We start from the raw sequence: 27837 nt of genomic DNA on the forward strand, positions 1-27837 counted from the left end.
TGTCATTGAGAGAAATGTGGATTAAATCTACAAATGAAACTTTTAACGAAACATTTCTAATATGTCTTATTACGTGCATTTTCTACAAACTCCAAATATATGAAACTATGCCAACTAGATAGAGCAAATAGTGGAAATTACTTATGGAAAACGACGAATTGGTAGCACGATCGTAATAAAAAATCGTCTTTACCGTAGAACAGGTTCAGTTCACGTAAGAAAGCAAATAATTCAGTTAGTTAAAGCAACGAATCTGTATGCTGGAGGTAGTTGGTTCGAATCCCATAGAAGTGCAATTGTCATTTTTATCACTATGGTTATTTTATTTATTTTTTATGTGGGAAAGATACAAATTATAACATATGTGTAAAACTCATGACAATACCACAAATGAAAAAAAATGTTGTCGCACTTGCATTAGTGTCCCTAATTTTTGTTTGCAAACAGTTTCGTAATTATTTCCCCTGTGCTCACTGTTTACTATATGCTCGCTGGTTCATAACGAATGTTTTCCAGTAAATGTTAATTCTAATTTGGAGAATTTTATAGTTTCACAATGTTTATCACTAGATAGTTTATTTACATCACCGTTAAAGAAATAGCAAACTTTCTGAAAGGAACTTACTTAGGAAACATCAGATCCTCCTTATACTTAGCCCGAGCCCATTCTGAAAAATTGCATCTGGCGTTCTGAGTGAAAGTTCTATGGGACTATTAGAAAAATATATATTCCCGTTTCCGTGTTGATGGTAGAATTTCTGAAATAGTTATGGAATTGCGTTCGAGGCATAGGCGTAAATAGTGCCCCCGCAACCCTGTGGCGTGGGGACCGCACAAGCTTCAAGGCCAAAAAATATATAGAAAGTACGCCTTTGCGGACCGGGTCAAATTTGCACCCGGGCAAAGTGACTTGGCACCTTCCCCCCTAGCAGTAACCTATATTTTACATTTTATCATAGTATTTTTAATATTTTAAAACATTTTTCAAAAAGACATTCATTACTTAGGAAAACTTCACAAAGAATGTGGCCCGCTATAAACAATACAAGCTCCGCTCCCCGCTTGGTCTAGTGGCTAGCATGCCTTTTTTCTGTGGTCTCGGGTCCAATTCCCGGTGGTTACTGTTGAACGATAAAAGTGCCTCGGATTCCACTATAATCAGTATCCACATCTCCTTTGGCCATTAAGGCATAACCGTGGAACGCTAAACTCAAGCAAACAAACATTCACTCTATTCTACATGCCATCTCTCTATTTGTCGATACAGCCCCCTTAGAACTATGAAACTCTCTTTTTCCATGGTGAAATGGAAAAAGATTATGTAATTCCCGCTACTTTACAAGAATATAAACTAAAAATGTCAGTAGAAAACACATTATAAAATTTACTTTTTGAGGCTCGTTTTGGTGCCCCTGTAAGTCTGGCGCCCCGGGCAGTCGCCTGGGTAGCCCAGTGCTTAGTCCGCCCCTGAAAGTACGGACGCATAACTAAGGGCTGCGGAGGAGAGGTTATCCTTCATGTTATGCACTGGTTTGACGTGTGTGTAATGTTCAGAAACTGCTTGGTTAGTGAAATAATTTCGACGGTTACTGATATTTAAAGTTTAGCTGAGGCAAAGTTACCTAACTAAATACATTTGATATCGCGATGTCATAATTTGATTTTTCCTCACATAAAAAAGAGAAAAACAATAGTAATAAAAATCCTTACTCGTACTGGGCTTGAACTTGCAACCTAATTCGTACAGACTAGTTGTTCTCACCAACTGAGTTTCGATTTCTTACGCGAAAGAAGTCTGTTATATTACGATGCATGCTTCTCATTATGATCGTGTTGTTAATTTATTCTTTCGATTGGTAGTTCCACTGTTTGCTTTATCTATATAAATAAGTGTATAGATTCATATAGTAACAGTCTTTGAGTAATGTGTGTAATAATTTCACGACAAATGTACTTGCTTAAATGTATTGTATGCTATAATTTGCCCTGATTGTCTGTTTCTATGGTCTTTGGAAAACAAATACGTCAAAACTGTTCGAAGTAATAAGAACACGGCTTAAGAACAGGGACGGAACTGAGTTACCACTCGATTGACCTTGAGGGCAAATCTCTAAAGCGTACCTATAAACGTAGGTTCAGCATGCATTTCTGTGGAGTTCCGTTCAGTATTGCTATCTGCTAATTACGTTTGTTCTTAGGAGTAATATTTTACAAACCCAACCTTTCGATAGAGCACAATGGCAGAGAACCAAACGGAAGGAATTCTTTCTCTTGTTAACGTGGGCTGCCACCATGTGCAATAAATATCGCGTCTCCTTGAAGTGATATTTTATGGAAAATAACTCGTTTCCTTTATATATATGCAAAGTTTTTGAGGGTTTCAAAATGAAAAAACGTTAGGGACATACAAGGACGCATTTAGGGGTGAGTCCAGGGTATCCGGACCCCCTAAGAAATCCCAACTTTCTGTAAATTTAGCATAATGTTAGGGGTTATTTTTTAAAAAATATTATAACTTACGCTAGTATTGAAGTGGGAGCCCCCAAATAGCTTTGGACCGCTCCCGAAATAAATTCGTGCATACACGCCTGCTGACAAATATATTTTCAATATATTCGTTAAATAATAAAGTAAAATAAATAAAGTAGAAGCAAAAAGCTTCAACAGGGGCTAAGTTTAGTCCACTGCCAGTATTGTTAGAAAGGATATTAATAGCAGGAACTCCTAGTCAATGTTAAACTTTGGAACTTCAACCCGAACAGCAAGTCTATTATTGAGAACTACATATGAAACATTTTATCAAAACTTATCGAATCCAGCCTTTATGTGGCATGAAATTATTATATACATCAAACTGCACTCTCCTAAGATATGTATCTAAACATTGCTTTACGTATGTATGAAGCAATGAAAAATTTTATCGAAATATGTGAACATGAAACTCTAACAGCCAGCCATTTTATTTAAATCGTAATAAACCCTGTAACCGTGCGTTGACGTGAAGACAAAGCTTGGACCATTGGTAAAAAGTTGGAAGAACGAAAACTCAGTGTTCGTAGGTTCGAATCTACCCACTCACCACAACATTTTATTTTTTTGAGTAACAATGAAATAAGAAAGAAAAATGTATAACCGTTAAGACAAAACTTCAACCAAGTCTGAAGAGAACAGTACTAAAATAGTAACACTATGACGTCAACCAAGAATTATTTCATGTAGCATTTGGACGAAATCATGGCTGTCAACGATTGCAGAAGTAAAAACAGGCTAATAGACGTAATGCAGTCTAGGCTTCTGAACGCATTTACTTCCTGAAAACTTCCGTCTGTTCATTGGTATGCAGTTAGTCATCCTAAAACCTTTCAATTGGAAGTGAAGTGACCTTTTACACAAACTAAAACAGTTTTAAATCATTAAATGTCTATGTGTAAAAATAGGTGTATCTTATCTGTAGTTCTGAGTTCTTTTCACCTTGAAGCGACAAATGACAGAAGAAAGTATGGTGATCGAAAAACAAGTCAAATTTGAGATTTCAACGAATTTACACGTATTATGGCCCCTAATACCGAGAAAGTTATTTTTCGATACACGTCTATCTATTCGTCCGTCCGTTCGCTACACTTTTCTGCGCACTCGCCTAGAGGCCATACTGTTCAACTTATCTGCACCAAATTTTAGTTTAAGATTTTCATATTTAGGTAGTATTTCCTATAGTTTTTTTATTTCCCTCCTACTCCCAAAACAAGGGTAGTTTCCTGTACGATGAAAATAGAAAAAAAGAGATTTTCTCATAACTGGCTCTAAGGATCTTGTTTTCTTTCTTTTTTAATAAATCAGTATTTAATTAACAACTCTATTTTGTGGTATAAGGCATTTATCTGAGAAAAATCTATCAGGGGTAGTTTATACTTAGGGGTGAGTTTTTCTCAGTAATTTTCTCAAAATGGACTCAAGCGTTTTCGTTCATATTTCATAAATAAATATTTCAGTTATAAACTGACAATATGGCATAAGTCATTTAATCCGAAGAATGTACGAGGGGTAACTTATTCTGAGCTTTTTCCAACGATTTTCTCAAACACGACCTAGGAGATTTTGTTTATATTTCATAAATAAATATTTCATTAATAACATAACAATGGTTTGTCCTACAAATTGCGAGGGGTAGTTTATTCTTGGTGGAGTGTGTTGTCTGGGCGATTTTGTCAGAAAACGACTCAAAAGAGTTTATTCATATTTCAAAAATAAATACTTCGTTAATCTAACAATATGGCAACACTTGTTTGTCCTGAAAAATATGCAAGGGGTAATTTACTCTTGGCGGTGTTTTTCCTCCACGATTTTCTCAAAAATGGGTCAAGCAATTTTGTTTATATCAGAAATAAATATTTCATTAAAAACCTAATAATATGGAGTAACTCGCATATCCTGAAAGAGTCCTCAAGAGATAGTTTATTCGGGGAGTTATTTTTCCCTCACGATTTTCTCAAAAATTACTCGGTCAATTTTATTGATAATTCATAAATAAATATTTCATTAATAACCCTATATTTTAGTATGTCATTTCTATGGGGAAAAAATACGACGGATAGTTTATTTTGAGGGGTCAGGGTAATTCCCGCCAATTTTCTCGAACAACAGCCGATTTTGTTCAAATTTCGCAAATAAATATTTCATTAATAACCGAAAGTATACCTTAACTCATTGTCCGAAACAATTCACAAGAGGTAGGTTACTCCTGGCGTGTTCTTTTTGAACGACTTTCTCAAAAATGACATTTGATTTTTTTATATTTCATAAACAATTATTCCATTAATTGCTCTATTATATCTCTGATGAAAATGTGCTCAATGAGAGTTAGTTTTCTAGTGTGGATTTTCATCAATCAAAGTTTTTTTATTCGTTAATCAGATATTCGATGTATTTGGATAATATGATAATTTTATTCGTATTATCCAAATACATACTTCAGTAACACTGCGGCCTAACACAGTTAAGAAATTGAATTGAAAAATTTTAATGCGGTGGCCCGTACCTTGTAATTCAATATTTTTTGGTAAACTCCCTTCCTTTCTGTGGTAAAGGCTTTTCTTTTTCGAGCGACAAAAGAGAAAAGAAAATATGGTGATTGTGAAAATAATCTATCAAATTCAGATTTCAACGTTTTTACATGTTCCATGGCGTCTACATACCGAATATCTGATTTTTCGATACCCGTCCTTCCGATCCGTCCGTTCGCTACACTTTTCTGTGCACTCGCCTAGAGGTCATACCGTTCAACGTATCTGCACCAAATTTTAAACTTAGGGTTTACATAGTATTCCTACAGGAGAATTTCCATTTTTTTCCTACCGCCTAAAATAATTGTGGTTTACTAAAAGCCGAAAATCGAGAATTTTCTCAAAAAAGGGTTTTAGCAATTTTGTTTATTTTTCATTAATTAATATCTAGTTAACAACCCTATATTGCGGTATCAGATATTTCTCTTAGAAAAATTTACGAGGAGTAGTTTATTCTCGGAGGTGACTTTTTCTCGACGATTTTCTGAGAAAAGACTGGCATTTTGTTCTCACTTTATAAATGAATATTTAACCTGATAACATGGTATAAGTCAATTAAAATATATATATATATATGAGTAGTAGTTTATTCTTGGAGTTGAATTTATTCCCAGTGAGTTTCTCAAACACGACCTAGTGGATTTTGTTTATATTTCATAAAATATAAAAGAAATAGGGTGAATCTAAAAGATACGCATAGACTTCAGGAAGTGATTCGTGACATAAAAAGAAGACAAAAATTCCTCTTGCAGTTTCTAAAATTCAGCGTCGTTTTCGAGATACAGGGTTGCAACTTGAAATCCTAAATCGACTTATGACATTTGAAAATGAGTACAAACATGTGGAGAAGCTTCTGGAGGTAATTCCTGAGATCAAAACAAGACAAAAAGTCTTTGTTGCGGTTCTTTCTAAATTCTGCTTTGTATTCGAGATTCCTAACTTGGAATCAAAAATTTACTCCAGACAATTGGAAGTTAATTCAAACATGTGGAGAAATTTCGGAAGGTGTTTCCTGAGATAAAAAAACAAGAGAAAAAGTCCTCTTGCCGTTTTTTGAATTCAGTTTCGTTTTCGTGATACGGGGTTGCCAACTTAAATCAACTCGTGACATTTGGAATTGAACATACACATGTAGGCCAACTTCGGGAGGTTATTCATGAGGTTAAAACAAGAGAAAAAGTCGTTGTTGTTCTTTTTTACAGACTAGTTTTTGGAGTCGATGTTGGATTCCAAGTTAGCAACCCTGTATCGCGAAAACGAAGCTGAATTCGAAGACTGCAAGAGGACCATTTGTCTCCTTTTGATGTCACGAATCACCTCCCGAAGTTTGTGGACATCTTTCAGTTCACCCTTAATGAAGCTTCTTTTCGAAAAGTTAACTATTAACTTTAGGCATTGTTTATTTTTAAATAGCAAATGCCGTTATTAATTTTGAGGCAGAGAGCTACGTCTGAGAAAATAGATCTTGAAAAATAATTTTAAAACTTAGATTTATGTTTTCGAGACATTCCAGGCAAGACGAGACATTTTACAAGCTATCTCGTGTCCAAAGCATTTGTTTGGTCTTATATTGGATGACACAAAGCGCGTCTCGTCTCTATCTCGAGACATGTCATATCTCGTGCGCATTCGTTAACACTTGGGACACGATTATCTTTCTACTCAAAACATTGTATTTGTAATGGTTCCATATTTATGATGGTGGCTCAGTGGTAGAGCGTTCACCTCTGGTGCTTGGGGTCCCGGGTTCAAACCCTGCTCCCGCCAAGTGAACTTTGTGGTGCACAAACACCGTGTGCTTGGTTTTCCTCGGGGTTCTCCCGTTTCCTCCCACTTTCTTCATTCCACCATTTCATGCATCTCTCATCATCACCGTCTCCTTTAGCCTAACCGGCATAACCGTGGGACGTAAAACTCAAAGATTTCACTTTCATTTTTTTCTTGCAAGTCTTGTTTTTAAGAAATCTTATGCTTTTCATAGGTAAATTTTACACTGAATATAAAGGATAATAAATTCTACAATGCGCCAATAGTAATGGAAATACAATGTATGTTTCTAAATGTAACATAATTCACCTTCGTGTAAGTATGATGATAGTGTATAACATAAGCGATGACCTTTATTATATTGTTATATTATTGGGGGACGTGCTAGAGTTTATGGTGGAAGGAAAGAGAGGGAGAGGCGAAGAAGACTAGTTGAAGGAAGGTATTAAAACAGAAAATTGCTATGTCAAGACGAAGAGACTAGCTGAGGACCATTGTACATCGAAGCTTCTCAGATGCAGCAAGTGACCTACCAATAATGGCAGAATAGCTATGATAATGATGATGGTGATATGTTTAGCAATATTGGCTAAAAAAGGAGAGAAGGATTAAAATAATATTGATTATAATCAAACTAGGTTTAAAGAAATCTGAAATATTTCAAGTATGTTGCTGTTTTAATGAAAATAGTTCCCGCGTTTCATTCTTACGCACTGATAAAAGATTTTTTCAGTGCTGAAATGTTTCTGTTTTTCATTTTTATTACCACTTTATTCTTTGATTTTTGCATAGTTTGCATAACCTATAGGTATACACCCCATTTCCATAACAACTTCGAAGTACGCATGAAATTTACTTTTTGAGCTCGCCACTTGAGTTTTTTATTTTTACTTTGCAGTGGCGTTTCGTCTGTAGACTGCCGGAGGCAAAGCAATTGAAGGATGAAAATCACATTCTTCTTTTGCTATATTTATCCGAGGACGAGCCGACAAACTTCACCAGCTCGAAGGTCGAAGGTTTAAGTTTACTCCAGATAACGCACCTGTAGAAGAGGGTCTATTGCCCGGTAAATAATCCTCATTGTTTAAAAACGCAGGAATACATCGTAATCCAGCACCAATGACATATTTCTTTCTGTGTAACAAGCTTTGATTACAATGACACCTGTGTGACTTGAAAACGAGTAATAACTACAGAAAACACGAACAACCGATTCAGAAAACAACATAATGTAGCTATATGCTACAGGAGCAGCTCGATTCACACGGATTGCATAAACTACTAGGAACACATTCACTACAGCGGCATATTTACTGACGCCTAGAAATTCAAGTGAAATATGTAATGATTTTCCCCGTTTTTACATTCTATAAAAGAATTCAAGTAGTGCCGGTACTTGTGGAAGACTTGCGCAAGAGTCTTGGTCTTGGTCTTGCAGGTATGGTCTTGATCTTGGCCTTGGTCTTGCATCGGGATACCTGGTTTTGGTCTTGCATGCAAGAGTTTTGCAAAAACTGTAAGACCAAGATTCCTGCACTCATCACTATTATTATTTTTTCATATGTATAATAGAATAGTAAGAATTGGGAATAGAATAGAAATACTGATCTCAGCAACTAAGTTATTTTGTTTTCAAAATAGTAGATTGTGAACAATGAACCTTCTTGTTAGTTTAATTTTTAACTCGAAACAAATATAGTATACTAAATTTTAAAACTAAATACTTCAAATTAATGAAAGCTGATTGCATGACTTTCTGCTTCTTTTATTATGAAAAAAAAATCGGAATGGGTAATTTCGGTAGCTTACTAGTGCGGTTATAGCTTTATTTGATGGGGTTCCAAACCTTGCCTGGACAACTATCTTCTAAAAGTAAATACTGTACAGATATAAAAGCTGATTAAGTAGATAATAAAGATAAAGTAGATAATAAAAATAGTTATTAAGAGAAAATCGAACTGAAAAGTGCAAATATTAATCTAATATCCTGTTATGGGAAAATAATTGACTATGGTAGTTCTTGTTGTTATAACAGTATCTTTAATGACTATATAAGAACTTCATTTCGAACAGAATATTATTTCTAGGAGTTTGATAATCTTTACAAACCTTTGAGCAATTACTGACTTAACGCACTTTGCACCCCCCCCCCCCGCCAATTTATAAGACTCAGAAACAAGAATTGCGAAGTATCCTTCATGGAAAATAATTTATCACATAAAAAGAAATAATCATGAATTATAGAGCATACAATAATAGCGTTGGTGTTTAGTTCTTATTATTACCTGTATACAAATTCAAATAGTATAAGATCAATGTTGGGGAGGAGTGGCTTCTTTATGATTTTATGTTTCAGTCTTACAAGGAGAAAGCAGACTTTGGTACATGAATTTCGGTTCCATCTTTCGCGAGATAGTAATGCACATTTAAAGTGTCGATATTATAAACTGATAGAGCGCAATAGCCAGAAATAGCTTAGAAAAAGCGTCTTAACATTTCCGACTGCCCGCATATATGGTATGGCGCGTAGAGCTGTCAAGTGACAACGTGGAGGAGTGAGGAGCATCTGCGATTTCCAGGCAAAGGGACCCGGGTTCAATTCCGCACGAGTTAACCGTTTTTGATTTAAGCAATAACAACCATTTGTAACTACAAGTAAAATTTTGTGACCACATGTTTATAATGCATAAAACAATATACATGTTCAAATCAATTGTAAAACAGTTTCATGTTAACCAGCAACAAAATGTAAACTATTTCGTAAATATATTGGCATCACGAGTTTTATTATGGTTACCACAATCGTTGTGTAAAAGATGTTCTTGTCGCATCCTGTCTATATCTGTGGACAGTGTACGAATTACAAGGGGGATGAGAGGGAAACCCCATTTGGTAATACTGGATGTATGCTATAACCAGGAGCGTCATTGCAGACTTCCCTTGGGGTAGGGGGCGGAGCAAGAGCACCGCCGACATAAGATTTTCACGTTCTTTACTAGTATACAGTATTAGTAAACAATCGATTAAAGTATCTATTTCTCAAGCTCTCGGGGGTTGGGCAATTGCCCCCTACTGCCTCCCATAAATGATGACTCTGGCTATAACTGTCCCACGATATTGTTGTCTAAAGCACAATCCACCCCCTTTTGCAAAGCTCCGGTTAATTCGTCCACTGTCCATAAATATAGACACGAAGCGTCAAGAACATTTTTTTACACAACGACAATGGTAACCATAATATAACTCTTAATATCAATATTTTATTAAATAGTTTACATTTTGTTGCTAGTTACATGGAACATTGAATGGTTATACAACTGATTTAAACCTTTCTATTACTTTATGCATTATAAACATATGGCGCAATAATATTTTATTTGCTGTTACAAATGTTTGGCTACATTATTGGTTAAATGAAAAAGGAAAATAAAAGTTTACCCGAGCAGGAATCGAACCCGAAACCGTTTTCACGTGAGTCATAAATGCTCCTCACTCTGCCATACCGTCATTTGGTAACTTCACGCGTCGTATCATATATGCAGCGAGTCGAAAACTTTGAGACGCCTTTCCTCCGCTATTTCTGGCTATTTCGCTCTATCAGTTTGTAATTTTAACACTTTAAATGTGCATTACTACCTCGCGAAAGATGACCCCGAAGATCATTTGCCAAAGTCTGCTTTCTCCTTGTTAGCTCAACTCAGTATAAGACTATCCAATGTATAACGTTCAGTAAAGCTTGTTGCAGTTTTGGATAATGAAGCGGAAAAGTTCCTCTCGAAAAACTTAGGGGGCTTACTCAGGAAATACTACTAGTACGAGACAAAAACAACCACTAGTCACTTATTATTATTATTATTATTATTATTATTATTATTATTATTATTATTATTATTATTATTATTATTAATTGAAGCGAGTTTAACGAGTTTCAACCGTCTGACTCAACCAACGTTTGGGTGCCTGTTCGTTCGTCTGCTCCATGACAACTTCTCATATAACACATTTCATTTTAACGAAAGTAGTATGTGCTTTCTTTTAGATTTGCGAAGTAACTATTGCTTGGAATTTCAATCTGCAAAATATAAGAGATAAAATTAACCAAATGGTGCAAGTTTCCACTCATGTATACAAAACAAATTTTGCAATATCAACTACGTGAATCTTGTCCCATAAAGAAACCGAAATCCCTAGAGCTCTTTAAGCTTTGATCATTGTCCACTCGGACAGAAATTGTCATTGGAACCCAAAACCTGAATATAAAGCCAATAATTTCTTTAAAATAGACGAAAAATTCGAAAGTTATAAGCATTTTCATATTTTTGCCTTTTCCCATAAGGGAGCCGTAGCCCCCTATACTGAAGAGCCCCCCCTCAAGATTTGATCATTGTCCACTCAGACTGAAATTGTCATTTGGAACCAACACTTTAATATGAAGCCAAACCTTTCTTTAAAATAGACGAAAAATTCGAAAGTTATAAGCATTTCCATATTTTTGCCTTTTCCCATAAGCGGATCGTAGCCCCTACACTGCAGAGCCCCCCGTGATTTGATCATTGTCTACTCGGACTGAAATTGTCATTTGGAACCAACACTTCAATATGAAGCCAAAAATTTCTTTAAAATAGACGAAAACTTTGAAAGTTTTAGGTATTTTAATGTTTTTGCCTTTTCTCATACGGGGGTGATAGCCTCTATACCGAAGAGGCCCCCGAGATTTGATCATTGACCATTCGGACTGAAATTCTCAGGAAGCCAAAAATTAAAATTTTACATCAATTTGAACTGACTAGGTTCCGGTTCACACCACTATTATGTTTAGTTTAGTTAAGTTGTAATTTGTGACAGCTTCACATCATCAAAAGAATCTTTCACTTCACCGCTTCCCCCCCAGGAGTCCGTGCTGGATCCTTTACTGAAATCAATAGACAATTTTCCTATTCTTTTTGTCACCCTTGGTTGTGTAGGGGCTCCCTCGAACAAATAAAGAAACGGTAATATTACAATCAAGGGGCGCTATATATTAGGTATTTCTTTAGTTACCTACCCCTAACCGCACACGCTCATCTTCGGTAGAATGAAAAATGCTACGTGATATTCCAATCATGGAGGGAGAGAGGATGCTATAAATATGTTTCTTATTCATTTTATCTGCCCTGCTTATTAGAAATTACTTTCTTTTGGAAGGGTACTAAAATGAGAGGGGCAAAATAAAACGTCGTGCCCCCTCTTAAATGGTTGCTTAAATTATTACTAAAGAAAGCATTTTAAATAAGATGTCTAAGGTTACTACATTATATAAGGATGGCATATTCAGGATTATTATTATTATTATTATTATTATTATTATTATTATTATTATTATTATTATTAGTAATAGTAGTAGTAGTAGTAGTATATTCATATCTTTGAAGCACCGAAATTGTGAGACTAACCATGGTATGTAGAAGTTTAAGATGGGTGGTCATAGGGGAGGAAAAACAGGGATTTTTCTCTGTCTGATTCTTTAACTCAAAGATTATATGCTGAAGGTAAGAAGCATCATCATTCTACAATAGGTTGCTTTTACGTAGAATATCAGCTACTTCAGTTCTCCTCCTTCGGGCTACTTACCTCATGTGGTAAATTCAAAACAATTTCAATTCAAGATAAATACATTGTAAAACTATTTTTTAATTAACATCTAGGGAAAATTAAATATTTAATTGGGAAATCTGTTACCAAAATGTGCAAACAAGGCGATAGAAGACAATTTAATGATAAACATTGGGAAACTATAAAATTCTCCAAATTAGAAATTAACATTTACTGGAAAAGCATTCGTTATGAACCAGCGAGCATATAGTGAGCAGTGAGCACAGGGGAAATAATTACGAAGCTGTTTACAGACAAAAATTAGTGACACTAATGCAAGTGCGACAACGACATTTTTTTTCTTTTGTGGTATCGTCATGAGTTTTACACATATGTTACAATTTGATTTTTTCCCAAATAAAAAATAAATAAAATAACCATAGTGATAAAAATGACAATTGCACTTCTATGGGATTCCAACCAACTACCTCCAGCATACAGACTCGTTGCTTTAACTAACTGAGCTATTTGTTTTCTTACGTGAACTGAACCTGTTCTACGGTAAAGACGATTTTTCATTACGATCGTGCTACCAATTCGTCCTTTTCCATAGGTAATTTCCACTATTTGCTTTATCTATACGTTAATACTTGGCATAGATTCATATATTTGGAGTTTGTAGAAAATGCACGTAATAAGACATATTAGAAATGTTTCGTTAAAAGTTTCATTTGTAGGTTTAATCCACATTTCTCTCAATGACATAGATGTCGTTGCTTCATGTTGAACTGTAGAATTCCCTCGCGTTCTTGAAAATTTCCCACTTTAGCAGAGTTGGTAATTCTCGTGATTTCGGTCGATTTAATGTTTTTTGCTTCTAATTTATTTATTTTAAGCTAATATCTAACACAAATATTAAAAACGGGTTTGTTATTAACTTTTACTGCTGGGGAAACCTTCCGAAATTTCGAACATATAAAGAAAAGGGAGATATTTTCAAAAAACTTCAAACTAAAGAGACGCATCCTTTATTTTGCTCATAGTGGTACAATGGCCTCTGGTATTTTATCTCAGGTAACCAAAGTTATTATGCAACAATCCCGTTTTACCACAGTACAGTGCAACTCCCGAGCGGTTTCGGAGAGCCTCTTGGTACATACAGGTGGTTCAATATTTTAAATCATAGGAATTCATTTGAAAACAAAGCAATTTATTATGAGGATTTAATACAAGCAAATAACAATTTGAACAAAACTCCTCTTGAAATGTTGATTCCAATTATTAAGTAGTTTTGTCAAGAAGCAATTTCTGATGCCAGCTTGTGGTTAGTATATTAACTTTGAGGTTTAAATTTGTTTTGATTATTTACACTAGTGAGGATAAGACAATCCAAACAATATATCAGAGTTGAAACTACTAAAAGCCTATTCATGAATACCAAATATTATATATTAAGGTCAAAACCAGGAAAATACTAAAGTAAGAAGTATTAAATTTTCTGCTTACGAATATTAAACACTTTATGAGACTTGTTCCTTAAGTCTTTAAATACAAAACAAAATACTTCAAATTTTTACCATCTTCTCGGCATATTACACATCACCACTATCGTAAATGTTCTATGTTCTAGATAAAAATTTCCTGACACATCCCTAATTGTCATAGGAACACGAATCATACCTTGTTTTCTGTGGCATGATTTGGCCTTTCTAGTGGTATAACTTGCATATCCGTTTCATGCACGTGAGGGGAGAAAATTCCCCCAAAAGGGAAAGTTTTGTAAAAAAAATCCTTTTTTTCATTTTTGGGCCCCTCTGTGTGCCCCGTGTGGTAACACTCAGCGCCCAAAATATTTTGAAATATACTACATAGTGTATGTAATAACTGTACGAAACACCAATCTCATACCTTAAAAAATACGGGCGAGAAAATATATTGACCCATGTTTACTCACGTTCCACTTACATGAATAGAACGTAAAAGCCTCCCTTTTTTCCAGCAAGAAATAGCCTATTGAAGCTTTTTCTTCTGCATTCTACGTTACTAGCAGAGGGAAGAAGTGTTTGTATTTTTAGTCACGCTTCTCTCCCCCCGAACCACTTTCTTATCATTGTTTACAAGAAGTTAAATACGAACGATATGGCAACTGCGCATCCAACATCAATGAAATCTATTTTTATAGACTTGTCTGAGCCTATACGAGTTTCATTGCTGTCCAGTGTCTTTTGTTGATACAGCGTAGTTGACTGAGTGAAGTTGTTAGGAGTCTAGTGTCTAGAATTTTTTGTGTGTCGTTCGCGAAGTAACAGTGTTTGCATTTTTATATAATAAGCAGGAAAAGTGTGCTTATTGGTTCGAGTTACAGGTAGTATTTTTCGAAACTTAGCATGGCGCTTTCCAGCTCTCAGATACGTGAACTTCTTGAGGGATATGACATCGACGACGAGCAAATGGAAAGTGAGTTTGATCTGGAGAATGAGGAGGATTTTGAAGAGAGAATTGAGGGGGAAAGGGTGATGATTTTTCGGATGAGAATGAGGATGAGGATGACAATTTACTAGCATTTATGTATCCTAAAGAAAAAGAAGAAATGTGTAAATTATTTTCTTGATGTTTGGGAAATCGTCGGATAGAAATGACAACCAGTTAGCGACTTGCTAAACCATGACTTGTCCTGAAGAAAGGAAGAGGGAAATGAATCAGAAATAGTAAACTAAGAACAGCGGAAAAGTTCTTTTCTAAAATAAAAGCAACCAATGGGATTCCAACCAGATTCAAAAGTTTTCAATTCCATAGAAAAAGAAAAACACGCGCGGCAATCTTTTTTAAAAGACCTTTATTTATATTAAAAGATAAGGAATCTACAGATATTGACATATTTCACAGCCTAACTGAAATTTAAAAACAGTCAGCATAAGAGCTCACTTTTCAGTCCATTTTTGTTTGTTACGTTATAATATGATGTGAGGGCTAGAAATGATAAGTAGTTGGCAAAATACTTCTGATTACATACAGGAAAGGGTTTCGTAGCCTGATACGTTAAATACATTTCTTACATTTGAATAGACAATAGTCGTGCAGTTACAAGAATAAAATAAACATGATAGTTTGTACAGTGAACCAGATCACAACATCATGTTTCTAACTGGACGAAAATCTGGAAATGAAAATCTGTTCATTATGTACATTAAAAACATTGGGTGAAAGACAGCATATTCTACTAAGTATAGTACTAAAACTCTTTCAAATGGACGGTATGTCTAGACAGATACGTAATCTATGTTCAAGAGTATCTATCGGATTACAATAATGGCATATATTAGTTGGTGTGGTTCCTAAATCAAATAATCTATCAGGCATTTCATATACATTATTAACAATAAAATAACATTTTTCATTCTGTTTTTAGTTGAAAACTCAGCAGAAATGATTCCCAGATATTACTCCAGTTTTTGTACGTCACATGAACCATTACGTGTGGCGGAACACATAAACAGGTACGCAAGTGTTGCCAGTAAAGTTCCTAAACTAACCTACTTTCGACCTTCGAGCTACGATTGCATACAGCATGTTAAAAACAAAATCACGAAGGTAAGGGAATTTAATTGCCGAAGGAAAAATAGGAATCAGAAACACAAGGTCAAGACACTGAAAACGGATGTTGAAAACCGTAGCAGTGATTGAATCGGGGTCTAAACAAACGTACGACAGCTTCTGTTCATGAGCAGAGCACGTGATTCCAATATCAGTAAACTTTTCGCCTCCTTCTGTTACAGGCAAATGCCGTTGGTTTGAGCCACACATAATATTTTATTATGTCATAGGAAAACAACGCCTGACTATTTAGAGACTTATAAATAGGCTTTGGTAAAGGAAACAATGGGCAGTGTGCCTCAATAAACTGAAGACACCACTTGTAAGGAACAAATTTCTACCTAAAAGACCAAGATTACGTGATTTATGTGATATCAAATGACTTCATATATTTCATGTGCACATAATATTTTTGTATTTGTTCGCCAGAGGCATTTTGATATGGAGTTAGTAGATGCTGAATACATTCCAAATTTACTTTATTGCATAATAGGTGGCGTGTATCATGTACAATTGCACCGCTGGACTGTTGTTATACACAGAAAAAGCAGGGAGTAGGCAATGTGCCGCATATTCAAGTGGTGCTGAAGATAAACTGAATAAAATATTAGACATTCTGTCTTCTTGTAGAGTACTATTTTAAACAGAAATGGTAGCTCTTAAACCACCATTTAGCCTTAATCTTGTAATTCGGTTCGAATATACTCCTTTGATAAGAGAAAAAGATCACCAAATCCATATTTAGTTGAAACTTGGAAGAGATAATTATGATGAAATCTGCTAAAAGCTTTGGAATAATCTTTTAGATAAGAATGATCGGCAGATTTATGACAGGAAATAAAATCCTTAGATTTAATAAAGCTTATAAGCAGGGTTATTAAGTCCAAGACCGTATGAGTAAGGATTTAACAGCTTCTCAAAATATGTTTTCATTCTGATCGTGAGACAATGAGTTATAGGTTTTGAGTCCGTGCACAAAAGACTACAGCCAGAAAATTGGTAACATTAGTTGCTCGTGAACGTTCGGGAACTAAGACAACGCATGTACGATATTTATTAAAAATGTCAGTAAGGAAGGGAGCTAAAATATCCATAAATATAACAAAAAATTCTAGTGGTAGAGAATCAATGCCTGTGGATTTTCCGAGTTTTCTTAATCGTATGGACTGTTTGACCTCGTCTATTGTGAACGGATCCAATAGACACTCTTCATCATGATCCATTAAAACAGATGGAACATATTCTAGAACATAAAATTCAGTACAATAAGTACTAGGTTGTGCAAGTAATTGTTTATAATAGTAAAAAAAACAGTCATGACTTCTCATTCTCAACACAGACAGTCATTTTCACCCTTAATTTTAGAGCTGTCCAGTGTACGCTCCTTGCGTATTTGAAGGATACTGGCGTATTCAGTGTCATCACATTGATGTGTTTTGCTACGAATCATAAAACTTTCCATATGCCGTCTATGTATCTTTAAGAAATTATCCTTTATCTCCTGAGTTTGAGGCCGTACTTGACCACCGTGTTGTTGTTCTATCATATAATCCTTCAATACACTAGTATAATAGGGATGTTGCAGATGATGGTCGGTGATTCGAATTCGATAAAATTGTTTGATCACAGAGCGTCGAGTCGGTTTAACATGATTTTCCCAAATCCGATTTAAACTACTCGCTGAGCAAAACTATACGTTTATTGTAAAAATTAATAACATGTAACAACAGTTTGGCCAACTATTAACTGAGCGTCGTCAGACACTATCCCATGTCAAAATTATGAGGGCATTAAACCTTATGACATCGTATCACGTGACGTCCTTCAGCTAATCAGGACCGAGTTGCTTCAACAATTGCCATTGCTACTAAGAACCCTAACATACTTACTCGTAGCTTATACATACACTCTACTACTATGTATATCAAAACTAAAATATTAACAAAACAACCTTCCTCCTATCCTTTATACATCGGCCAGGGATTTAAACGAAATCTAGACTCTCACGTTGGAGGCCCTGGTGACCACGCTAATTATCAGAAGGTAATGATTTATACAGTACTTCGTTGGAAAGTTTATAGAACACAGATTCCAACCAGGTATAACTTGTGGAATTCCCGCCCTATTCATACAAGAACAAGAAAAATCCTTTAAAAATATGAAAAAAAAAAAGAATTTCGAGGACCGTGGCATCCATTACAGTCACCTTACGCCGACAAAATGAAGCTAATGAAGGCAATGAAGGCAATACACTTGTGACAATAATATTTTAAAACGGTAGCCAAACCGAGATGAAATTTCAGAACGAAATTCCTATAAAGAGGAGCTGTTGCAGACCTTCACGTTGACAGCCCTAGTAACATCCCTAATTATCACAGAGTCATGATTGATACATCCTTCAAAAGCTTATAGAACACAGATTCCAACGAGGTAACATTTGTGCAATTCCCTTCCCATTTGTAGAACAAAAACATATCTTTTCTTATACGGAACCGTCCTGAAAAGTGTAATTTACGTAAAAAAACTGAGACTCGAAAAATAGGCTAACTTTGACCCTCTCCTACTCACCCATATAGGTAACAAGTACTTTTGCAGGGTATTAGCGTGTAGTGGACTACTTCATTGCTTCACATACCAATTTTTAGGACTGTATCCCGGATGAGGGGAATGGCCTCTCCGAAAAACCTGATGCAAAAATAAAAACACTAACTTTACCCTCCCCTCTCTACGCTGTGTTACCCCCCACATACATAAAATACATATCAGTAACAAGCTTTATCCTTCAGAAATACATTGATATGAAAATTATCTTCCTATCTTAATTAGGGGATGAGCTATTAAGGTTTAAATCCTTGACGCAGCAGTTCCGCCCTTCGCCATTTAAAGGCTATACCACTTGTACTACTAAATTAAATAATAGAATGATATGCTAGATTTCTGGACTTTACGGATCAGCATGTTCTAATTTAATTTCTTCCAGAAAACTGGCTTCTATCTTTGCTTGATATCAAAATTGAGTAATGTGAAAATTATGAGTGGTAATTTAATCTATGAGTGATTATTTAATCTGTTATTGTGTATTTATTGTATAATTCCTGCCATGTGTTCCTATTCAAACTGTAATATAATTTGTCCTGAAATTTCATCTTCGGGATCATTTTAAGAATGGTGAATTTTAGTGTTGTCTTAAGATATTTACTATAATAGACGTTAACTTTGCGAATTCCACATTTATTGTAATCGGACTAACGAATTCATGTGAGGCATTTACCACTCAACAAGATACTTAGACTATTTTGATAATCTTTAGATTGGGTTGATTGCGTTGATACATTTTTCCGCGGCAGTCGCTGAGATGGGTACTCCACAATTGAGCATAGGTACTTCCCGGAAATTCCTGCGATGTAAGTACGAAACCGAGATATACGAAATTCTAACGTGACGCTACAAGACTTAGTTATATCACAAACGTCAACTCCGAGCATGCCTGCCTTCAGTAGGGCTGTAAAAATCGTCGAAAAGGAATTTCTTAATGATTTATTATAGAACCGATTCTGCATATTGGAAAACTTTCATTTTGCTTCCATTATTGACTTTTTTTTGTATTTTTAGGAGCTCGACGGATTTTTACACCTTGGCCTGTGTCGCCGCAATTAGTATATCATTCTGTGAGTTTGGGACGATCAGGCCAACTCGCCTGGCTTCGAGTAGACGATATGAAGAATGTGACTGGAAGATCTCCAGGAAATTTGAAGCAGTTGAATACGCATTCTCTTCTATATCTTGGTAAGTCAGAATGTGTTGACCCAATTTTATTTCAGTTTGTAAAAATCTTTCCTGTGCCTATTTTTATATGGATTATATGATCAATGGGCAGGATCCACAACGTGATCAGTTTGAAAATACACCAACACAAGAAACAAATTATTTCAAAATACCATTGAACTTTGAGAAACTTGCCACATATATATGGGAAGTGCGCACAGTACCGGACGTTACCCAGTATCGAACAGTAGTAGTAGAGTCCGTATCCGATAAATGACAGACGTGTACTAGCTACCATCATCATTGTGTAAGGTCAAGGTGTAGGTGAACAAGGTGTGACTTGTATCAGGCCAGTGTGGAGCGAGATACTGGCGTGTGTAGCTGAATTGCTGTGTACGTTGGTGCTGTGTGTTAAGTTTTGTCTACTGTGTCGACTGTACGGGTAAGTACGTGAACATTTTGTTACATATATGACCTCTTATTGTGTGATGTACCCAAGTATGCTAATAAATATTGAATTCGGAAAGTGTTACTACATGATCCGACATTATATGTTAACATGTTAATTTCTGAGTACCGGACAGCATGTATGTTCCGAGTATCAGACAAGGACACAATGTCGTCCTTACGAAAATTTTATAATAGCGGCGTTTCTCGTTCTTGTTTACTCCAGGCAAGACTGCAAGCAAGAAAAAGGGGAAGTGGGTGGAAGAGGATATAAGTAAGGCAACGCAAGCAGTCATGGATGGGCAAATGAGTCTGAGGGTAACAGCACATAACTTTCTGGTACCCAAGAGCACTTTAGGGGATAGAGTGAAAGACTTGAAAATTGGAAACACAATAGAAATGACTCCTCAAATGGGCCGTTTTGATACATTTTCAGAAGAAATGGAGACACAGCTTGTTAATAATCTAAAGGACTTGGACAACCAATTGCGTCAATGAACAAAAAGAAGTTTTTCAAATTTGTTTTCGATTTTACAGAGCACCTCAAAATTAATCATCAGTTTAATAAAGACAAAAACTGTGCTGGACAGAAGTTCTACTACAGTTTCATGAAACGTCATCCTGATCTGTCGTTGCGTATTCCACAGTCGATGAGCATGCAGAAAGGAGTGAGGTTCAGTAAAAAGCACGTTGATTTATATTTTAACAAATATGAAGAGTTTCTTGCAAAGTGCAACTTTAAACCTTCTAATACATTTAACTGTGATGAGACTGGAGTGTCGGTGGATCACGATAATGCAACTAAAGTTCTGTCGCAGAAAGGAAAGAAACAGGTCGGAAAGTTACTGCAGGCAAAAACATCACAGTACTACTCACGATTAATGCAACTGGTGATCAGTTTCTTCCCCTGTTGTTTGTCTTTCCGCGGAAAAGGATATCTGAGGAACTGAAGGAAGACGCGCCAACGAATAGTGTTTTCATTGCTGAAGAAAGTGGATGGATGACAGCTGTGGGTTTCCGGAAATATCTTAAAATGTTTGTTGCTCACGTGAAGCCAACAAAGGAAGACTCTGCCCTACTAATTGTTGACTGACACACTTCACACAAAGACCTTCTGGTTGTTCTGTATGCTAAAGAGAACAACGTTCATATTATAAGTCTACCCCCTCACACGACGCACACATTACAGCCGTTAAACCGAGCTGTAATGAAACCGTTTAAAGCTGCCTACCACGAGGCTTCTTCTGTATGGATGAGAAAATATGCTCCCTTGAAAATTTCAGTGAAAGACGTGGCTGGTTTAGTAAACACATCGTTTACGCTATTTGCAGAATGCAGCAAAGTCACCTTTTAGCTGCACTTTATCCTTTGAATAGGAATGCCTTTACTGACTTGGATTTCCTTCCATCAGCACATTTCTCTCTCGATTCAGATGCCAATCTCCTAAGGCACCTTCTCCTATTCCAGAAACATCTTCAGAAACAACTTTACCTACTACACAGGTGTGAAGCACAGTTCTGTTAGCAACATTTCTCGTTCAGCTCAAGAAACGTCTTCATTCGATCCTAGTATGTCGTCAACTTCAAGATAATTTCAAACAATAGCTCAAAACAAATAGCAGGTTAACAAGAAGAAGAAACGGAAGTGAAACTAGCCAAATTCTAACATCAACGCCATACAGGAAAATATTAGAAGAGAAACGTAACAGAAAGCAAACCACAAGTGATAGAAGAAACGAAACTGAAGAGCATGCAGTTTCAAGTAGACGAAGACAACTCAACGAAAAGGTAGCTAATGAAAGCGAACAAACAGGTGGAAAGAAAAGTAAGAAGACAATAAGTAAAAAACAATTTTGACAACGGTGACACAGATAAGTGCAGCATTGGATCAAATGCCACCATCACTGAATGCATCCTTTTTTCTGAAACAGTGGACGAAGAGTGAATGCAGCGTATCTTGTGCATGCTCATGTTGCATGCACAAGTCAAGAGAATCTTGACTATTAGATATGTGATCGGTTCAAATTCGTTTAGTGCTTGTTTATGTTCGGGTGAGGTAGAACTAATTCTCATTTTCACACTCCTTGTTCAGTTCTGGGATATTGGCTTGACATTTCTTTGCTTGTATTATTATTGTTTCTGCAACGATAACACGAGATGTGTTTTATTAGCTTAAATATTTATAGAAGTGCCTTCAGACGTTTTTTACGTATATATATCATTCTATTCGTTGCATATAAAATGAAACAAATGTATTTTATGTTGTGTCCGGTACTGGGTAATGTTTGTGTGTGTGTGTGTGTGTGTGTGTGAATTTGAACCTGATTTTCATTTTCATTTTAAAAATATATGCTCTCCATTGTTGTAGTTTCTTTTATGTCAGCTCTTATAATAAATGTCCAACTTTAATATGGTTGCATTACTTTCATGATGTACTTCTTACTTACCTCATGGATTCGAAAAAACCTTAGGTGCCCGGTACTGTGCGCACTTCCCATATATATATAACATGAGAGACAAGCAAGAAAAAAACATACCCGAACCAAGAGCGATCGGAGAAAAGAAAGACAAAGAAATTCGTAGGAATACGAAGCACTGGAAAGGAAAATTGAAGTAATACTATACTGAGTTATGTTTTTAGACATTACATTTCATGTAACGTGGGTTCCTGTCACCACGGCATGGTGTATTAACTTGCGGATCGAGGGAAGGCTTCTATATAGAGAGGTTAGCTGCGAATTTATGGAATATGCAATCGTGGACAGACTACAAGGGGTGATACTCCAACTTTGAGGTTTCACGTGACGCTAACAACCTCAACCTGTAGAAAATGCTTCTTATTCAGAAACATTCACAAAGCCTCGGATCAAGACAGACCGAGGCACGACCAGTGCAAAATTAAATGGACATGAGATTTGGAAAATAGAATATGAGAAGTCTCTGTAGGCAGGTGTGTTAAAATCTATAACGAGTGAGTTAGAAAAAGTATGGAATGGACTTACTATGAGTTTAGCTAGTTAGATGGGAAAGAAAGGGAAGAGTGCAGTCCGGAAATTTTACATTCTTTTACGAGGAATGCAATAAAAATCACCAAGTATGAACAGCTTTCTCGTTAACACACGAATAATATAAGCAATTAAACGGGTTTAATTTGTTAATGATAGACTTTACTTTATTACTCTTAAGGGTCGGTGTATGATGTTACTGTTCTGAATGTACTTATCCTAACAGAAGATAGGGATGTCGATATAAAGTTTAATGTAAAAGTAGAACAGGTATCTTACCAACTCCCGCGATACTACATGAAATTCTATTAGAGGATTTCAATGCAAAGGTAGGACGAGAGGTTGTTTTTAAATCGATTCTGGATAATAAAATTCTGCATAAGGAAAATAATGACAACGGCGTTAGACTTGTGAACTTTGCAACATCCAAAAACCTTATCGTGAAGAGTACAAAATTCCCACATCGCAACGTACAAAAATATAATTGGACATCAGAGATGGCAAATCATAATCAAATAAATGTATCACGTTTTAGTAGATAGAATGAATCTGGCCAGTATAATTGATGTTCAGTCGTTTAGAGGACGCTGCCATATTTGCTAGCACCCATAATAAAAGAGTGATTATCGCTGAATACAGAAAATATTCAACATCTTAAAACTGAGAGGTTTCATTTAAAGACATTAGGAGAGAGCCAGGCGAGAAGAAAATACAAGATGGAAGTGTCGAATAGATTCTCGGTTTTACAAGGTTCGGAATACACTAGTGTCGAGGAGATTTGAGTCGAAAAGAGGGACAGCATTAAACTTTCAGCAAGAGGAAAAATTGGGGCATGCGGAAATACATAGGAACCTGCCATGGTTTGATTTAAAATGCACTAAGCTAGCTGAGAAGAGAAACCAGAGAAAACTGCGTTAGCTGCAAAATCAGAACGATATAATTACACAAGATTTCGTTAACATCAGCCGAGAAACTTCTAAAACTTTTGTAACAAGGAAACGTGATTTTTGAAAGTTAATATTAATGAACTTGAAGACAATAGTAAAAGCAAAAATATAGGGGACATGTAAAAGAGAATCAACAGACACCAATGTTCGGATGTAGACAAAATTGCAGCTGTTAATTTTAGCTGGAGTAGAGAAATTGTGGAACACAATCCAAAACTTTATTCTCCTTATCTGGAATAACGAGGAATTATCCGAAGCTCGAAAACAATCAATTCACAAGAAAGGCGACAAGAGTGACTGTAATAATTATCGAGGCATTTTTCTTTTGTCAACGTTCTACAGAATCCTCTCAAACATTCAATTAACAAAATTTACCCCATACGCAGATGAAATTACTGGAGATTATCAGACCGGAACGACAAATACTCGAAAAGAAATGGGAATACCATAGCCCTATACATCATTTTTTATTGATTTTATAAATCTGTGTGACTCCGTCAGGAGGGGAACAACGTTCTTACTGAATTTGGAATACCGAAAAAGCTAGTTAAAGTAATTAAGCTGAGTTTAAATGAATCGCAAAGTAAATCTCGAGTAGGAAAACTCTTATCCACGAGGTTTTACGTTGAGAGTGACCTGAAACAAGTAGATGTGTTATTATGATTATTATTCAACTTTCGTCTGGAGTACGCCTGAAGAAAAGTTAAATAAATCTCAGTATATTTCACCGAAGTGCTAAAGGAAAATCACAATTTAATAAATTGAATTTTGCTACTATGAATGTATTTTTCGAATTCTCTAGACGATTGACCCGTTTCACTTTTCAGTCAAGCCGATAAATTCACATAAGCAGTTTAGCCAAAGCTCGTTGTTTTAGATAATTCGTTTTTCTTTATAATATTCAGTGGTCCATAGCCCCTTGAACTCCAATATTTAAAATATTTCAATACGCCTTCTAGCTCATTGATTTTCTCTGTTGGATAATGGGTGATTTAAGAAAATGTTTCTATAAGGTAAACGCGCCTGAATTCGACAGGTACCCGAATTCGACGTACCTGTGCTTAAATGTTGTGAAAGAAGCGTAAGATGTCATCACTGCAATCGTGCATAGAATTGGCAACATTATGGGAGTGTCTTTTCTCGTGTCAAAAGTGCGGTTACAGTAGATGAGTCATATGTATGGCGAAAAGAAGTACATTGTTGTGTGTGTGACACACTCTTCGAGAAAAAAACACATAATCTTAAGGAAAACATAAGACTGCAAGTTATTTTCCTAAGATATTTATTAGAGTTAGGTTTGATTCAAGCAAATAGTAGTACTTTAATGTTGTAAAGGAGTTTCAATCAGTGCGTTTTGTGTTCTTCTGTGAGGACAAAGGTTGTGATGTAACGTGAACGGGGGGTTGTCGAAAACACGAGCCTTTATTCGTAACGTGAACCGGATTTCGACAAGGTTGTCGAATTCATGCTCAGTAGTGCAAATATAATTTTAACTGAATATCTAAACATACAAGTATGTTCAAAGTCTTTCATAAAGCTATTTGTTGCATAATTCTCCAATACTTGTAATCTCAGTTCGACATGGGATGTCGAAATCAGGTTCCAGCATGTCGAATTGAGGATCATCGAAGTAACTACTCAGTTCAGAAAATTTAAGTTGTGTTCTTTTGTCCGTCTGATTATTTCTGCATAATAATAAAACAATATTTGAAGCTGAGAAGAGATTACTATTACTAATAATGCAGACTTAATGTTTTACATGGATATAATTGAAGGTGTCGAATTCAGGTACCGCAACTGTCGAAACCAGGTGAAGTGTGTCGAATTCGGGTTCCATTGGCGAGTTCCATTATCATAAAAATTTCTAACATTAACATTTGAGCCTTGAAGTGACTTTTAGTATTAGTAGGGACTGTACAGTTCAAGGAAAAAAATGGGCCAACACCGACAAATATTATGGCCACAACAGGCGATTGATTTTTTAAAAAGTCCTTAACCTGTCGAAATCCGGTGCGTTTACCTTATAATTTATTCTCAAGAGAATGTAGGGACATTCCTTAAATCATAGCATTTTCTTTCCCTACTAATTTTCGTATCATTTTCCTCGGTTACTCTAAAGAATAAGTCACCTATTAATATTCGTAAATTTACCTAATAACGGCATGTTCTGAGCCAGTGGTTACGGAAATTTTTTTCGCTAATACTTTGATTAGGGTCTATAGTATACTTTGAGGCAAATACATTTTTGAAATAGTGACACTGTGACTAAACCCTGTTAATCGTAAAATTACGACTTAATATTATGTTTTATTTTAACATTTAATTTAATAGAAAAATATATAGTTATTAACTTCAAATGTATTATTCTAATTTTAAAATTTAATACATACTTTGGTATTCTAACTCCATTGCAAATCACACCTCTACACAACACATAAAGCACTTAAAATAGAGTCTCAGATTGTCGTTGTTTAGCAAGCTTCTACAGAAAATAGTTCAGTGTATATAATGAAAGAGATGTAAATTGGGGATAGAAAGTGGCTTTCTCCACGCAACTAGAATTATACGGGTTATGCTTCAGTTGCGTAAATGAAACTCAAAGGTTACAAAATGATGAAATGTAAACTAGATGAGATAGAAAGTAAAAGGGTGGAAGCTTGAAGAAGGATAGCAAAGATCATTTGCCTTTTTCAAATCTGCTATTCACCAACATTTAAGTAGTTATCCCAAAACTGAGGCGAAAATTCTCTCGAACTACTACACAACTATCCTCGCGTAAATATAATAAAACTAACGTCGATATCCACCATTGCACTTTCTGTCCCGTCAAATTTCCAGGAGCTGTGAATGAATGATTGTACCTCAACTGAAACGATGGTAACTTGATGGTGGCCTGGGCCTTGTCTGGTGGATTTTTCTTTAGTGCTAGACTTCCACAGATCCTGATTGGGGATTTGACCTGGAGACAATCCTTTGCCTCTAATGTAGTTAGTATGGCTATGCACTTAAATTGATGCTCACTTTCTCAATCCACGTAGAGAATTCTGCTCTAGTGGTCTTGTGTAAAAAGAGTAATGATGTGTACGATTGTGTTATTATTATTATTATTATTATTATTATTATTATTATTATTATTATTATTATTATTATTATTATTATTATTATTATTATTAGCGTACTTTTGAATTTGTACGCCGAAATTACTGCAAAATATGTTACTATTTCTGCAATTTTTCCTGCATTGAATGTTATTTTGTTTATTAGTAGGCATTAGCTTGTCTCCATGTCGTCGAATAGATTAATTTCAGCGTGCACCTTTGTGTAAATAATCTTACAGGAAGAAGCCGTTTCTTTCCTAAGATCAGGATTAAACTTACTAATATTTGGCTAATTGCTTTAGGTGGCATGATAGTGTAGGGGTAACGTACTGGACTTACGACTAGTAGAGCTACCCAACATAGGTTTAAATCGTGTTCAAGCCCAAGTTGCTTTTTACAAAGTGATCGTGAAGAATCTACTTGTCATACTAGACGAGCAGTTCTGAAGAATGTGGAATCAGACACCTGTATCGTGATAAAGACGGTTTACGAATTTTGGTTGGGAAAGAGCAAATACTATCTATGGAAATTACCAAGACAATTCGAAACACTTCATTGATCCACTTTTCGTGTTATTGTTCTCA

The 27837-nt window shown here is 35.7% G+C and overlaps 1 protein-coding gene across 4 annotated transcripts in view; it reads left to right on the forward strand.

Moving 5' to 3' along the window:
* The window catches only part of eys (eyes shut), a 1117243-nt gene that overhangs the window by 650878 nt on the left and 438528 nt on the right, over positions 1 to 27837 (forward strand). For all 4 annotated transcript variants that reach the window (XR_014132762.1, XR_014132763.1, XM_081769320.1 and 1 more), the window contains exon 14: positions 19605 to 19778. Coding sequence is in view for 2 of the 4 variants with exons in the window: in XM_081769320.1 (XP_081625446.1) it covers positions 19605 to 19778 (174 nt within the window). In the remaining 2 variants the exon portion in view is untranslated. The remainder of the gene's footprint in view (positions 1 to 19604; positions 19779 to 27837) is intronic.

Source organism: Thermobia domestica, chromosome 8, assembly GCF_964235325.1.
Source record: "Thermobia domestica chromosome 8, izTheDome1.hap1.1, whole genome shotgun sequence".
Taxonomy (NCBI): Eukaryota; Metazoa; Arthropoda; class Insecta; order Zygentoma; family Lepismatidae; genus Thermobia; species Thermobia domestica.